General features: G+C 34.6%; 1 protein-coding gene across 1 annotated transcript in view; it reads right to left on the bottom strand.

Moving 5' to 3' along the window:
* The window catches only part of LOC149065833 (cytosol aminopeptidase-like), a 93,277-nt gene that overhangs the window by 19,903 nt on the left and 57,512 nt on the right, over positions 1 to 15,862 (bottom strand). The window contains exons 9-11 of the mRNA XM_089254052.1: positions 15,054 to 15,178; positions 10,188 to 10,276; positions 7,906 to 8,008 (exon numbers count right to left, since the gene is read on the bottom strand). Of these exons, the coding sequence (XP_089110178.1) occupies positions 7,906 to 8,008; positions 10,188 to 10,276; positions 15,054 to 15,178 (317 nt within the window). The remainder of the gene's footprint in view (positions 1 to 7,905; positions 8,009 to 10,187; positions 10,277 to 15,053; positions 15,179 to 15,862) is intronic.

Raw genomic sequence — 15,862 nt, 5'->3', positions numbered from 1 at the left:
AAACAAAGATATTATTACTTATGTGTCTTGTTTAAAAAAAACTGCCCCCTTACATAAAAAAAAAATCATTCACCTAATTCATATTAGTTTGTAACAGCTCATTTCATCTATGGAATGAAAGGAAAAAAATATTTATTTCATAGAGGTAAAAGAACTGTAGAAAACCAGATAGAAAAACTTTTTGGAATAGTTAGACTTTTCACTTCTCTTTTTTTTTTCGCAAAATTCTTTAATCTACCTTAGTTTTACATAATAAAGCTGCACCTTGTTCAAAGCTTTGACCAATTTTTTTTCTTTGGCAAGCACTAACAATCTTTTGCAGGGCTGTACTACTGTTTCAAATGGCTACCCATACACATGAAATGGTGCAGTAAGCAATACCAAATGTTTAAACTACACTTATTGCATTATAACTCTCCTTCTACCAATCATTCTCCCACATACCAGTCAAATAGTTTTTCTGCAGCTAACCATGTATGACAATAAACAGTAAGGGAGACCAGCATATAATATATACCAGGAAATTAAAATCACAAATTCCAGATAATTCTTGAATATATACACTGTAAAAATCTATTAGATTAGCTGATTTAAACCTTGTCTGTTCTCGGAATTTTAGGATACTTTCTGTTTTAAAAACTATGTACAGATATTAAAGAGACTGAAATTTTCCAGATATTACACTGAGGTGAACTTGGAAGGAAAAGTCGTCTGGTCTCTGCCAGGACTCGAACCCAGGCCCTCTTGCATTCCGAACAAACATGCTGGAGGACCTGGGTGTGAGTCCTGGCAGAGACCAGATGACTCTTCCTTCAGAGTTCATCTTGGCATAAAATTCAGAAAATATGTGTGTTGTGATATTGCCGAGAATGCACAGGCAGAAGAATGTGAAAGTATAACTTTAATATCCGAAAGACTACATGTTAGTAAGAGAATAATGGCCAGATAACAGCGAGCTCACAATTTATATCATATACTGGTGCTAGTGTCTAATAACATAACAGCAATGTCACTTGGACGTCAACATCACAAGTTCAGTTGTGATCAAATCACAACATTCTTTCCCCCTTGCTAAAACATTATGCGAAGTTGTCGATGCCATACCTCTTCGGATTGGACACCACTCTCTTTGCTCGAGAGAAAGCAATAAATGGGTGAACTGGACATGGCTGAATAGGAACCTTGGAGGGGTCGCGCTCAACTTGTCGCACGACAATTTGTCGTGCTACAAACTCGTCGCGGTACAAATTTGTCGCAGACTCATTTCGTCGCGGTACAAATTTGTCGCAGACTCATTTCGTCGCGGTACAAATTTGTCGCAGACTCATTTCGTCGCGGTACAAATTTGTCGCAGAGTCAGTTCGTCGCGGTGCAAATTTGTCGCAGACTCATTTCGTCGCGGTACAAATTTGTCGCAGAGTCAGTACGCCGATCAAATAAATTTTCAAAATTCAGTTTTCATGGTATTCATGCCACACTTCCCGCTTTCTGGCGGGATCTCCATTTCTCGCAGCGAGGGGCGTTGGGCGAACACACCAAGAGGATAAATTACAATAAAACAAATTTTTAAAATTCAATTTTCACCGTATAAGCCGCACTCCCGCTTTCTGGCGGGATCTCCATTTCTCGCAGCGAGGGGTGTTGCGGGAACACACCAAGATGATAAATTACGATGAAATAAATTTTCACCGTATAAGCCGCACTCCCGCTTTCTGGCGGGATCTCCATTTCTCGCAGCGAGGGGTGTTGCGGGAACACACCAAGATGATAAATTACGATGAAATAAATTTTCAAAATTAAATTTTCACCGTATAAGCCGCACTCCCGCTTTCTGGCGGGATCTCCATTTCTCGCAGCGAGGGGTGTTGCGGGAACACACCAAGATGATAAATTAGGATCAATGCCCATCCCAAAGCACAATTTGCCTAAGGGGTCATTCAAGTATTACGTCAGGATCGGGGAGGGAGTTTCGGATTTGTTGACTTTTGATGGCGGGGGGGGGGGGGTTGCAGGTCGCTTACGTCATCAACCACCCCTTTTTGAAGATATGAAATATTCTAAGGTGCTGGTGAAATTTTGCTGACAGGGGAGGGGGGTCAGTGTTTTGCTGATTTTTGCTGACAAGGGAGGGGGGTCAAAAATAGCTGAAAATCTGCTTACGTAATACTTGAATGGCCCTAATTCACTATTGAATATGTATCTGCCATGTAGAGAATACATCTTTGAGGAATTTTTTACCGACAATATATCTAAGGCCAGCATTACACTACGAAAGTGTTCTAAAAGTCCTTTTATAAAACTTGAAAAATTCAACCAATAAGATTATCGGTTGCATTTGCTCGAATGTAACCTATGAACTTTATTGGTTGGATTTTTTGAGTTTTTAACTTGAGCAACTTATCCGGTGCAAATTAAATTTTGAAAACGTATGTGATCGCAATTTATCATCTCGGTGTGCGCCCCAACTCCCCTCGCTACGAGTAATGGAAATCTCGAGAGAAACAACAAGTGTGGCTTATCTGGTGAAAATGAAATATTAATTAAATTAAATTATTAATTATTTCAGGTTCTTGTGGAGATACTGTAGTGGTTAATGTTGGTGGGAGTCTCGATTCCACATGGGACAGATACAAGTTTACACTTAAAGAGAGACTCCGCTGTACTGTAATATGGGGAATATCATAAACACCGACATTTTTTTACAGAATTTTAAAATTTTATCATAGAAAAAATGATTTTTTTAACATTTACAATAATTGAATAATAAAACATTAATATCAATTGTAATTTTAATTTTGATGTAATTTCGATGATTTTTTTCGAAATGACAAAAAAAAAAATTTAGTAAACTGTGTGCATTTCTTGATGGAAAAAAACTTTTCTTCATGTTTATTTTTTCACGTATGAGACAAAAAACCTACATACAGATCGCATGACGAGTTGACTCTGCGATAAATTGACATCCTGACGAATTGGTTACACGAGAAATTGTCACTGCGACGAATTTGTACCACGACGAATTGGCACTGCGACGAATTGGCTCTGCGACGAATTTGCTCTGCGACGAATTTGTACCGCAACGAATTGGCACTGCGACGAATTGGCTTTGCGACAAATTGATGCGCGACAAGTTGAGTGCGACAAATTGACCAGCTACGACCTTGGAGGACTCATCGGCTTGCAACAGGAGTCTGCTGTTCGTCTGGAACTCTAGGTTCTTTTGCAGGTTCGGGAACTGTTCAATCTTCACCCGGTGACTTCACCACATGATTACTCATCCGATCTACGTGATGTTTCACAAGATCTCCACATGGTTTCATTGCCTGATACAAAACCAGACCTGTCTGTTTGACAACGGTAGCTAGGACCCAACACGGTCGTTGCACGTAATTTTTCACACTGCTGGATCTTCCAGAGAAAATCTACTCACTTTCCGATTATCTGACTCGAATTTGAGCTCTTGATTTTCTCGTTGATATCCCACGAAACTGAGATGCAAGTGGTCTAAGCAGGTGTGCAATCTCCTTCCCATCAACAGTTATGCCAGACTCTATCCTGCAGAACTGCATGGCGTAATATGCTGATATAATAGCAACTGGAAGAGTTGCTTTCGCCATGAGCTGAATACGATGCGTTTTAATGCATCTTTGGTAGTTTGAATGAAACGTTCAGCTTGCCTGTTTTCCGCAGCTCTGTGAGGTGCAACTAGTACAACGCAGATGGAGCTGGATTCGAGAAATTTTCGATACTCAAGAGATGAAAACGGTGGTCCATTATCTGACACTATAGAATCCGGGATACCATGAGTGGCGAACACTTCCCGCAGCACATCAATTATACACAACGCAGTAGTAGACAACATGATCTTAACTTCACACCACTTTGAGAAGGAGTCCACAATTATCATGAACTTCTTTTCTTAAAAGGGACCTACAAAGTCGACATGTAATCTTGACCATGGCACTGTTGTCACACCTCCCATGGATAGACTGGCACTCGAGATGGATTTTGCCAGGTCTGTTGGCACTCCCAGCAAGTGGATACATGCTTGTGAATATTGGAGTCCTTTCCTGGTCACCATACGTAGCTTCGAGCCAGCGCTTTCATGCGTTCGATGCCTTTGTGTGCAGCTTGCACAAAACCTGTGAACGTCCAGGTCTAGGAATAACAACTCGATTACCCCATAATAAGCAATTTTTGAGCACTAATAATTCATTACATTTAATGTAATGTGTTTGAAATTCAGTACCCAACTTCTGCTCCAGCCATCCTCTCAGTACAAAATTTAGGACACAAGAAAGAATGAGATCTTTTAAGGTTAATTTTCCAATTTGTACGGCTGTTAGTGGTGGAGACGAAAGATACTCCATGATCAAAATTTCTAATTGTATAGGAATGTTGCACTCTGGTATGGGTTTAGGCAACCTACTCAATGCATCAGCATGACATATGCTTTTGCCGGAACGATGGATTAAAACAAAGTCATATCAGAGATGCCATTGATGTGTTATAACCATCTACCATCGGAAAGTCTATGGCTTAATGCAGAACCTATCCCATAAGGAGATGCATCACAAGTCAGCACAATGGGCAGAGATTCATTGAACGGAACTAATACACTTCCAGAAGAGATGAACCTCTTCAAGGCTTCAAAGGCTTTCATATGCTCTTTAGCCCATCGCCATGAAGTATTCTTGTCCAAATGTCAATGCAACGGCTCAGCTATCGTGGCCTTCTCTTTCAAAAAGCTATGATAGAAATTAATCAGGTCCAAGAAAGCTCGCAACTGCCGCTTATCTTTTGGAATAGGGCCACATAAATTACCTCGACTTTGGACTTGGATGGGTGTATACCTTCAGAATTCACTCTGAATCCCAGAAATTTGACTTATCTCACCCTAAAAAGGAATTTTTCCTTCTTCGCATGAAGACTGGCACCCTTGAGTCTACTCGGGACCTGACATAAGCATACCACTAACATGTCAATGGATTCTGCTCTTATAAGCACATCATCAAAGTATGGTACTACCCCTTCCAAATCTGCAAGCAATTGCTCAATGATGCTTTGAAACAGACCGGGGGCTACATTCACTCTAAACTGCAATCTATTCACCTTGAAGGTGCCTTTGTGAGTAATGATGGTTTGGGCTTCAGCAGATTCCTTATCCACCCTGAGCTGCAAGTATGCCTGCGCAAGGTCTATCTTAGCATAGTAGCCTCTACCCTTCAAGTTCGATAATAGGCTACTGAATGCCGGAATTTGATATGGAAAGGGGATCATGGCTTTAATGAGAGTTATTTTATAATCGCCACATAATTGAACCTCTCAGTTTTGCTTTATTACAGGGACAACCGGAGTAATCCATTGTGAATTGTCAATCGGTTCAATGACCCCCTTCGTCAAGTAACCCCTTTAATGCCTTTTTGATTTTCGGCCTCAGTGCCAAAGGCACATTTCACACTTTACAGCAAACTGGAGATACTTTAGGATCAATAGGGAGCCTGACTTCAGGTCCAGAATAAGAACCCAATCAATTTTCAAAAAATTTCGGAAACTCCCTTAAAACCTCATCAATAGGGTCCAGTAGTAGCATTGACTCCCGTTATACAAATGCCTAGGGGATCAAACCACGAACATGAACATACCAAAATATTGGTGCGATTCGAACTAGCCACTAACAATTCCAAATCACATGAATAATTTTTAAATTTCACATTAACAATGGATTTCCCCTTCAGGAAATTTTTTTTCCTCTGACAATCAGACAATCGAATGAATGTATTAATCAGTTCAGGACTTTTCGATCCAAAAACTCATTTGAAGAATACAATCCGGAATCGACCTCCATGCGCACATCGTGACCTTCAAGTTGAACGATCATACTCTGCTTTAAATAATTATATTCACAAACAGAGTTCAAACAGTAATCGTCACTGCTGGGGTACGCAGAAACCTCTGCAACATGCGACCAGTGTTTTTTTCCAACTTTTTTCATGTGGTACACTCATTGAATGCAACCCTTTAGTCCACAAATCCTACACATCATATTTTTAAATCTACAAAACTGCACTATCATGATGATCGCCGCACCTGTGACACATATTTTACATGAGGACAGGGAATTTTCACTAGAATTTTTTACTTTTAGATGCAAGTTGTTTTTTTCTTGTTTTAATGCAATCAATAGAATTAGGATCGGAGCTGATAACATTTTCTGAAAGGATTTTGCGGACCTGTGAAGAAGCAGATTCATTTGCCAATGCTTTGGAAATACCATCAAGCTTTAAATCAGCTTCAGCTAACAATTGCTTTTGAATGCTTTGATCGTGCAATCCGCATACGAGTTGATCATGTAATCTTTCCCACAAGGTTACGCAAAATCACCTCGGCCAATCGCTTCAATTCATTCAAATAAGCATTAATACCTTCCTGAAGCCATTGTATACGCTTATGAAACAAAAATCGCAAATAAATGACCAATGACTTGGGAATGAAGTGATTTTTCAAGACAAGGATTAGCTCATTATAACTCGTCTGAAATTTTGGCTGGCGTAATGAATGAGCGAATAATAAATACGGTTTTTATTTTGCATACTGCTATCAAGGTTGCATGTTTTTTGGAATCCTCGCTAATTTTATTAGCTTCCATGAAATATGTTAACTGCTCCACATATAAGTCCCATGTTGACGGATTTGAGACATCAAATTCTGAAATCGTACCGAGGGTGGCTATCGCATTACCGAAGTAAACTGAATTTCAAAGAAATGTTTTTCTCCCGCGAACTAAAATTTAAGAATTAAAACTATCATTTGGACGGCCCACAGCCTCCAGTTGGTAGCACACAGATATCCAGAGAGAGAGATCTTCTTGACTTTTCATCATCGTCATTGTTGTGATATTGCAGAGAATGCACAGGCAGAAGAACATTAAAGTATAACTCTAATATCGGAACGACTACATGTTAGTAAGTGACTAGTAACCAGATAAGAGCGAGCTCAGAATTTATATCATATACTGGCACTAGTGTCTAATAACGTAACAGCAACGTCACTTGGACGTCAACATCACAAGTTCAGTTGTGATCAAATCACAACTATCTGTTTCCTTGATATAGTGGGGTGAGAAAAAGCTGTCTATCTCTATGTTCAGATAGTTTGAACATTACGTTTGCTGTTGCTGTACCACAAAAATCCGGATTTATTAAAAATATTGAATGCAAAGTATATTTTTCACACAGATTAGAAGAGTTTTTAATGATTACATAAATAGATTGCAAATCATTTTTATCCTTGATCATAGGAATGTAAGATTGGAATAGGCAGAGAAAAAAAATTTTGAAGAATTACAAAGCAAACATGATGTAGTAATGCAAAGTGGCATATTTCTTCAATCACTGAACATGGGACAAAAAAAAATCCTCCAAAATATATGTATTTTGTGTTAGATTGGCAATATATTTAAATTAGAACAATTAGTGAATTCTAAAATGTTTTCACTGTTATCAAATTCTTTGACGGAACACATTTGCGACAGTGAAAAAAAATTTTTGTCCATGATTTACACTTAATATAAATTGGTATCAGTCTTTTGAATGTATTCTGTGATGTTCATCAAACCTTTTTTTTCCTGGCATGTCTGGAATAGACCAGACACCAACATTCAAAAATTGGTGTCCCCAGAGTTCTAAAGCATGCTGACTAATGAAGAGGAATATGGTACTTTTACACAAAATATTGAATTGTTTTGGGGTTTTTCCCTCAATTATTTTGGTCTAAATTTGGTGGTTATTGTTTGGAATGTAAATATGAGTTTGCAGTAAGCAAAATCTTTCTCAGCAACAAATTAAATGCAATATTGATGAATTGAAACTGAAAAAACAATAACATTCTTAAAGAAAAATGTACCTGTTAATGTTGCTACATCCATTATGAGGGAGGGTGAGAATGTTTGTGCATAGCATAAACCATCAGCTAAAATAAGACGACCTTCAGCATCCGTGTTATCTACCTGAAAGTAATTTTTTTTTAGGTTTAGGTGGGATTGCAAAAACAATATTTATCAGGTAAAATGAAAATCCTGGATACTCAAGGGACTAGATAAAACCTATTGTTATAAGGGATTTATCATTATAGATGAAATTTCTAACACTATGACAAGTGCATAGGAACCAGAGAATAATATTGTTATGAAGGATTTTCACCAGATTATGAAACAGTCTCTATACAACAAACTTCTCTAATTTTTGTTTGAAAAGTACTTTATATGTAAAAATATTTCTTTGAAAAAATTTCAAATAACCAACATTGTTTATGCTGACTAGTTTTTTTACTATTCAAGAGGCAACTAATGATTTTCCAATCACATGCTCTTGGCAGATCTCAATGGAATCACTGGTACTAAATTCTTACAAAACATGAAGTTGTGTGCATCAATGCAGGATAATGACCCACCTAATCCCACAATCTCATCAGAACTTGACCTCTTGTACTTATAATTTTAAAAACTTTTTCATGTACACCTCTTTAAGAAACAGTTTCAGGAAATGCATCAAATGTTTTCAGTCATTGAAAATGACTCCTAGAAACTTCCAAATTTATAAAAAAATTAAAATTTTGGCAAAAAAATAATAAAGAAACAAAAAGGCAGATATTTTAAAAGTATCACAAAAATACGGTGCAATAAACATCTCTAAACTGTGAACACCACTCACGACAGAGAGCAATAGGTAAAAAACTAAGATATCCTGTGACTGATCTCAATTGAATAAAAAAAGATGAAGGAAAAGTTAGTAGTTATGTAGAGCCTCAATAAGTTACATGATAGATTGATAAAAAGCTCTAGTGTTGTGTCTGATTTTTCAGTGCTACTATCTCTATTTCAAATTGTGAGTGGAGTGCAATGATTGAATATTAGTATCATTGTAGTCCAGTTGCTCTCTCTGTGGTAGTTTTTTCATGAATCGGTGAATTTATATAAAAAATTTTTCTTTTCTGGTGAGTTGTATTATTATGCCTTGCAAAATTACATTGATAGAAACATTGGTCTCTAAAAACAGTAACATAAAATGATGTTACAAAAGTAGCTATTCCTTAAAAAAACTAAAAATAATTGATGAAAATTAGATGGTAAGAAAAAAAGTTGATGCTGCTAAAAGTATGAAATAGTATAATCTATGATCACTACATTTTTAATGAAAAATAGGCAATGAATCAAGCACACAAAATTCTAATTGATAATTCTCAAAAGAGAATCAATACTTCCAAAAGATACTGAATGAATAAAAACATTGATACATTAGTTTCTAATTGGTTTAAAGAGAAAAACTGTGAATCTGCCTGTATAAATGGTTCTTAAATTTAATATATTACTATCGACTGAACACGAGATCAATCAATAAAATAAATTAGTATTTAAATCATTGGAATTTGTTTTTTTTTCTTAATATGTTTCAAGCCAGCACATTTCACTGATTTCTTTACAAAATATGTATCACTTTTCTCATAAAAACATCGGGGAGTTATAAGTGAAATAGTAACAATAGTCTTATGTTTATATATATAAATACAGTGGAACCCACTTATAACATTTAGAACGTTTCACTAGGTAGACTTATTTTTGTGGTGTGTAGTCCCAACTTTTACTATATATGTGTGTGTATGTATGTATATATAATAATAAAGATTTTCCGTTAAAAGTGTTTTTCCATTTATGTTTTTTTAGGACTGTTTTTCAAAAACATTTATAAGCGAGATCCACTGTATAATAAAAATACATGTTTCTCCACCCTCCATTTCATTCCTTCTTGCCACATGCTCTGATTTGGAACAGTAAATTCATTGTTACCTCAGTAATTGATTTTTATAAAGTGAATAACTGAATAATTTTTTATGTGCTGAATAATAACACTCACAAGTGCATTTCTGGTACTACTAACATAGCGAAACTATAAGAAGTGTCACAAACAAAAAAACTTAGGTGATGTGTGTGTGTGTTGTGATACCTTCTCATATAACAATAATCCTTATACAGTGATATTTTTTTAGATCTGCTGAATATACCTTTATTTATACCAAGGTTTTAATATATCAAGAATCTTTTTTTTTTATGACATGAAAGAGAATTTATTTAAAAAAATATATCAACCAACAACACAATCTGAAAAGCATTTATTTAATTAAGAAATTACCTGAATCGATTTTTTATTCATGGCAAAAACCACATCGCCAGGCTTTGTAGCAGCACCACCAGGCATATTCTCAGTGAGAGGAATGATACCTAGTAATAATTATAAAGATAGAAAAAAATGGATTGGCATATTTTATTTGCGTTATAAATGAGAGATGTGAAAAAAAATAATAACTGCACCGATACAAAACTATAAGTTATTATCTATTTATATAAAACAGCATTTCCCGATTGACTGACTGATCATTGGCGAGAAAAAAATCCCTAAACCAGATAAATACAAAATTTGGTCAGTAGTTTTATTTTAAAATGAAGACTTTACATTGTAGAGACTCACTAAGAAGAGATTTTTCAAAATTCAACTCCTACGGGGTCATAACAGGGTTCAAAGTTTATATGGAGAAATTATTGCCAAGCTGGAACCGCTGAAACTATAAATATGAAATTTGATCAGTAGCTTCAAAATTTTTCTGATTTTTCAAAATTCAATCCCTAAAAAGGTCATAAGGAGGGAATCTCATCTATCATTCTCACTACTACTTCACCAAACACCAACTCTGGCCATATCGCTATAGTGCAATTTACTGCCATTAGTGAGATGGGTTGGAAGTGAAGGCGCTGTCTATCGGTGGTCGCCTCGAGTTCGTTAGGGAAAATATCTTATCAATATCCTCCCTTGGGTTCGAACCCAGGACCCTGACAACAACCTTCACGATGGTAGACGAGCATTTTACCACCATGCCACTCTGGCACCTATCATTCTCACTGGTACTTCAGCTATGACGAGATCCTGCAGATGATGATAACTTCATAAAATGTTGGAATTCCTCCAATTTTCCTGCATCAGCCGGTTGTGAGAAGGTATGGATCCCCATGGACTCTAACTGAAAGAAACTGGAGCTGGCTCCATAGAGTGACGGGTCCTGTTCAATAGACTTTGAGTGATGTTCTAGTCAGACAGATCTAGTGAGACCGTTCAAATTTTAATGTGATACTTCTGTGATATATTTAATTTTAAAATTCTAAAAACTTTAAAATTTGTATTGTAATTGGAAGAATCTAAAACTTTTAAATTGTAAAATTTAATCTTAACATTGTTAAATAAATGTTCTCAAGTAAAAAAAAAGTTGTCATTCTTTATTGCCATCCAATGATGATTTATTTTTGGGAAACAAAACATTAACCGGGAATGTACTAGAATCGGTACATTATGGGACAATTGGTACAACAAAGAGGAGGAGTTGTTAATTGGGACATCTACTAGCAAAATCAAAATATAAAATGGAAAGAATATGACCTTACCTTATTTTCCACGGTGATTCTGAATTTTCATTTTCAAACTGGCTACAGTAATGAATGTTTAAAGAACCCTTTGTTGCAAAGTTACACATTTAAGTTTTAATGCAGTGTTTCCCAAAGTGATTTTGAAAAATACATCATATTACCCCCCCCCCCCCCAAGGGATGATGGAATGGTCTGGCGTGGTAGTTGAAGTTTGATCTTTTCATTGCACTATGCTTATTTTCTGAACACGAGGGCTGGTTAGACTCTCTGAGGCTTACAATTTATTGCTGATTCCAAATGGCAGCGGTTGACATTTTGTTTTTTGTTGATTAGTTGAGAGATTGGTGCACTAATCCCTCATGTACGATTCCTTGCAGTAGCAGTCTTTTTCTGTGGTCATATTGTTGCAGTTTCTATCTTACCTGTGTCAGAAAAGTTTTTGACAATGAAGACAAATCAGGAATCAAATTTGCAACACCTCTAAAAACATCCTTTGGTGCTTTAATCTTACTGATATATAGTGAATATCTTATTGACCTAGGTTATCATGCCCTACAGTAGAAATAATGGGCATAATATAGGATCCTATGGGTAGGCGGAGTGATGATAAGTTAGGATATAAGTTGGGAAGTGATGAGAAAATACATTTCTGAAGGGGGCAGTAGAATAAAAAAAATTTAGGAAAAACTGGTTTAATGTGACGCTCCTTGATAACAAAGCACCTAGTTTGTAATATTCAATGAATTTCAACCTATAGTTCTTGTTTTGCCTGCATAAAAATCCCCTTATTTATTTTGATACAGCAAGGTCTTTTCAAAACATATCACACAGGATGATTTTTTTGGACAGAATTTTAAGAAATACAGTGTTTTTTAAAGACTGGTTTGAAGTTATAAAGCAAGTTGAATTTTATGAAGCCATAAAAAAAAATCACAGTAGTACAGGCATAGTAAAAAATAAAAATGTCTATACTAAACAGATTCTTTTACAGTGATTTACGATATGACATTGTACATACAAATCAGGAGAGACATAACTTATTGGACTATAGACCACAGTTGGGTTTTTGACATGACAAGCATCAAAAACTGGTTTAACCGTCTAAAACGTAAATTAATGCTTTTGAATGTTTTGAACACACAACATGATGAAAACCTTACTTTTTTGCATATTACAAAGTTTTATTTTTAAACATCATTTTATTACAATAATTAAAACAAAATATTAATTATACTTTGCAATTTTGAATTTTTTGACATAAAAAGAGTCTAGAACCTATAAAATATAATTTTATATTCAATTTTATCTGAACTACTTAGTACCTGCGTTCAATTTACTTAGCAAAATAGAGCTGTTTATTCAAAATATGTGTGATAGATCAGAATAGGTTTCTGACCTCAGAAATAAGCTTGGTATTAAAAAAAGTCAAAAACTTACTGTCAGTGATGTCAAATAGTTTTTGCAAAACCTGATAGATATGTTAAATAGCAAAACACTTACTTTTATGTAGATTAAAGTGTTTTATATTTTGAATCTTAACTATGCAAAAAATATATATTTTGATATTTCAAATTTTCTGATCTGCCCAAAATTTTATTCCATATTAAAAATTCTCATGCAGCATTTGTTAATACACTAATTAAACTCATTTCTTTTCACCTAAACATTTCTTAGCTCAGGCTGTATAAATTCACAGAGTTTTAAAGAGTATTTTTAATCAAAGCAGATCTGGCAGACTGACTTGATACCCAAAGCATTGTTTTGCATATTTAGATATAACTTCAAACAGAAAACAATTGCAATTGAATTATAAATGTTAGTAAATATACCGTATCGTAGTCAAAAACTTATTCTTATTTTTGCACTAAGAATAAGTTACAGGAGTTTTTTAATCATATACAAGCCAGCACTGCCAAATTAAAGGACATTTTAGTCCTACAATTTAGTATTTTGATTGCTATATATTCTAATGTTATCCACAATAAGGGTATTGTTTTAAGGGTCAGTGATTATCTAGATAATTTAATAACAGAAATCAGCATTACATACATGGTGTTAAAAAACTTTTTAAACACCTATCTGTTATAAAAAGAGTACAGCAGATGTTTATATCTATACAGATATACAAGCAGTTGAAGAAATTTTGGAAAGTCAAGAATCATCTTGAATTGAAGAATATAAAATAATTCCAGTTTTTCCTTCAGCGTTTATGCTATGCTTTATTGTATATTATATCATTGTATATACAAATTGTATATTTTAAAAGGAAAAAAAACATATATATTGTCCAAAATAATTCTGTAGAGGGTAGAAAATTATTTTACAATCATATTAAGTATTTATTCTTTGCATAACATAGTAACTGCAAACATTAAATGCAATTAATGTGTGTATTTAAAATGGAAATTTTTATATTGAAAAGCAATATTTGGGGTTTTTGATATTTTTTGAGAAAGGTTTTTAATGGTTAACCTCTTATTCTTTGTATAACATAATCACTCTAAACATTACATGAAATGAACATGTGTATTTAAAATGGAAATTTTTATATGTTGACGTGACAGTTAAACCATCAAAAACTTGCCAACCCTGCTATAGACCTATATCAATTCTTGTAAAAGAAAAAAAAAAGTGATGAAAAAACAACTCATAGGCTCTTAACAGCTCAGCTTCCTAAATTATCAGAACTGTTCAACTTCCAACCAATATGTGTTTCAAAAAAATAAAAATACAAGAAATGGCCATTCTAGAATCGATTAATTATTTGAACATTGGTTTTAACTATAATAAATATTATATAACAGTTTTTCTGGATTTCAAAAAGAGGTTTTGACTATATGGATTTAATGATACTCACAAAAAAATCGTCATCATCGAGTATACGTGGTAACATATTGAATTAGTTCAAAAGATATTACTTTAATAGAAAACAAGTAGTTAAAATAGTTAAAGAGGTCCAGTACATTCTTAGAAGTAAAAAAGAAGAAAAAAGGTGTCCTTAGGCCAATATTGTTCCTTATTGACATATTCAATCTTAATATAAATGGTAAATTGATTTCATTTGCAGACAACACAATACTGTATGTTGAAGACACGCAAATTACAAATTTAGCAAAAAAAGTTGGACTTATTCAAGATCAACACTTGGCTCAAGAAAAATAAATGGAAAATAAGTATACAAAAAAATAAATACATTCGCTTGAAAATAAGTATAAGTAGTTTGACTTATATATATTTATACATATACACAAAATACATATATTTTTATAAATGTATAACAATCCATGATCACTGTCCGTGTCAATACTATTCACAATGTGACTGCCAAGAAATTGAGAGATTGATGTTTTTTTTTTTTTTTTTTTTTTTTAAATTCTGGTCCCAATCAACTAGTATTTATATGTATTTGTATACAAAACTGTACCCTGACCTACACAGCAATCCCACCTATCAGGTAATTTTGGGGTATTGCTGCATTATAATGTCCAAAATATTCTGTGTATTAAATGTTTTAGACAATGTTTGCTTCATGGTACTTAACTTGTTTGGTATCAACTGGTAGAAAAACTAATATTCTGCTTACCAATTATATTCAATTTAAGTTTTAGAGATGCTGCAGCATATATTGTTGATGCAACTACTGCTGCTCCTCCCATATCCCCACGCATCTCGTCCATACGAGCTGCTGATTTCAAGGAAATTCCACCACTGAAAAATTAATTCTTTGTAATACATTAAGCTCTTCACATGTTTTTGACATTGATATAAGGTCATAAAATATACTTTACTAGCATTTCACTTCGGCCTGTGAACCAATTCAAAGTAGTCTCACTGAAAAAAACACTACTCAATGATCTTCACAACTATAGCAGTATCTATAAATAAAACTGCACAAACTGAAAATAATAGAGGTCATAAAAAAATCTTAACAAAATCAAATACCATAAGCACATTCTATACTACTCAATAGAGGTGGAATTTTACTAACTTTTGATAAAGAAATTTATAAAAGCTATATAAAAAATGTTTTACGAGTAAAAGGTAAGAAATTATGAAAATATGTGTGCCAGAATATTTTTATTTCATTAGTCATCCCATTGAATGTAAAGGCTCTTGCCTCACTACCAAAGAAAGGTACTGCAAAGTTTGTGTCTCGAATCATGTTGGTTACTTATACAAATACAATGCCACAACAGGCAAATTGCCCAACGAGGTGGCTGACTTAAGAACATCATGGATCCCCGAGCCATTTTTTGGAGGCCCTACCTACTACTACTACATCACACATGCACCCCGCCCCCCTTAACGAATCGGTACATGCGGGAATGTGCGTGTACGTGTAGTGAAACCTGACGTGAAGTTTTTTGTTGTTTCTCTGTAATGCTTGTTATG

The sequence above is a fragment of the Pholcus phalangioides genome, unplaced genomic scaffold (genome assembly GCF_987345545.1).
Source record: "Pholcus phalangioides strain wild (caught in Gottingen) unplaced genomic scaffold, Ppha-v1.0 ptg000039l_1, whole genome shotgun sequence".
Classification (NCBI taxonomy): Eukaryota; Metazoa; Arthropoda; class Arachnida; order Araneae; family Pholcidae; genus Pholcus; species Pholcus phalangioides.
This window is presented reverse-complemented; position numbering and strand designations above follow the sequence as displayed.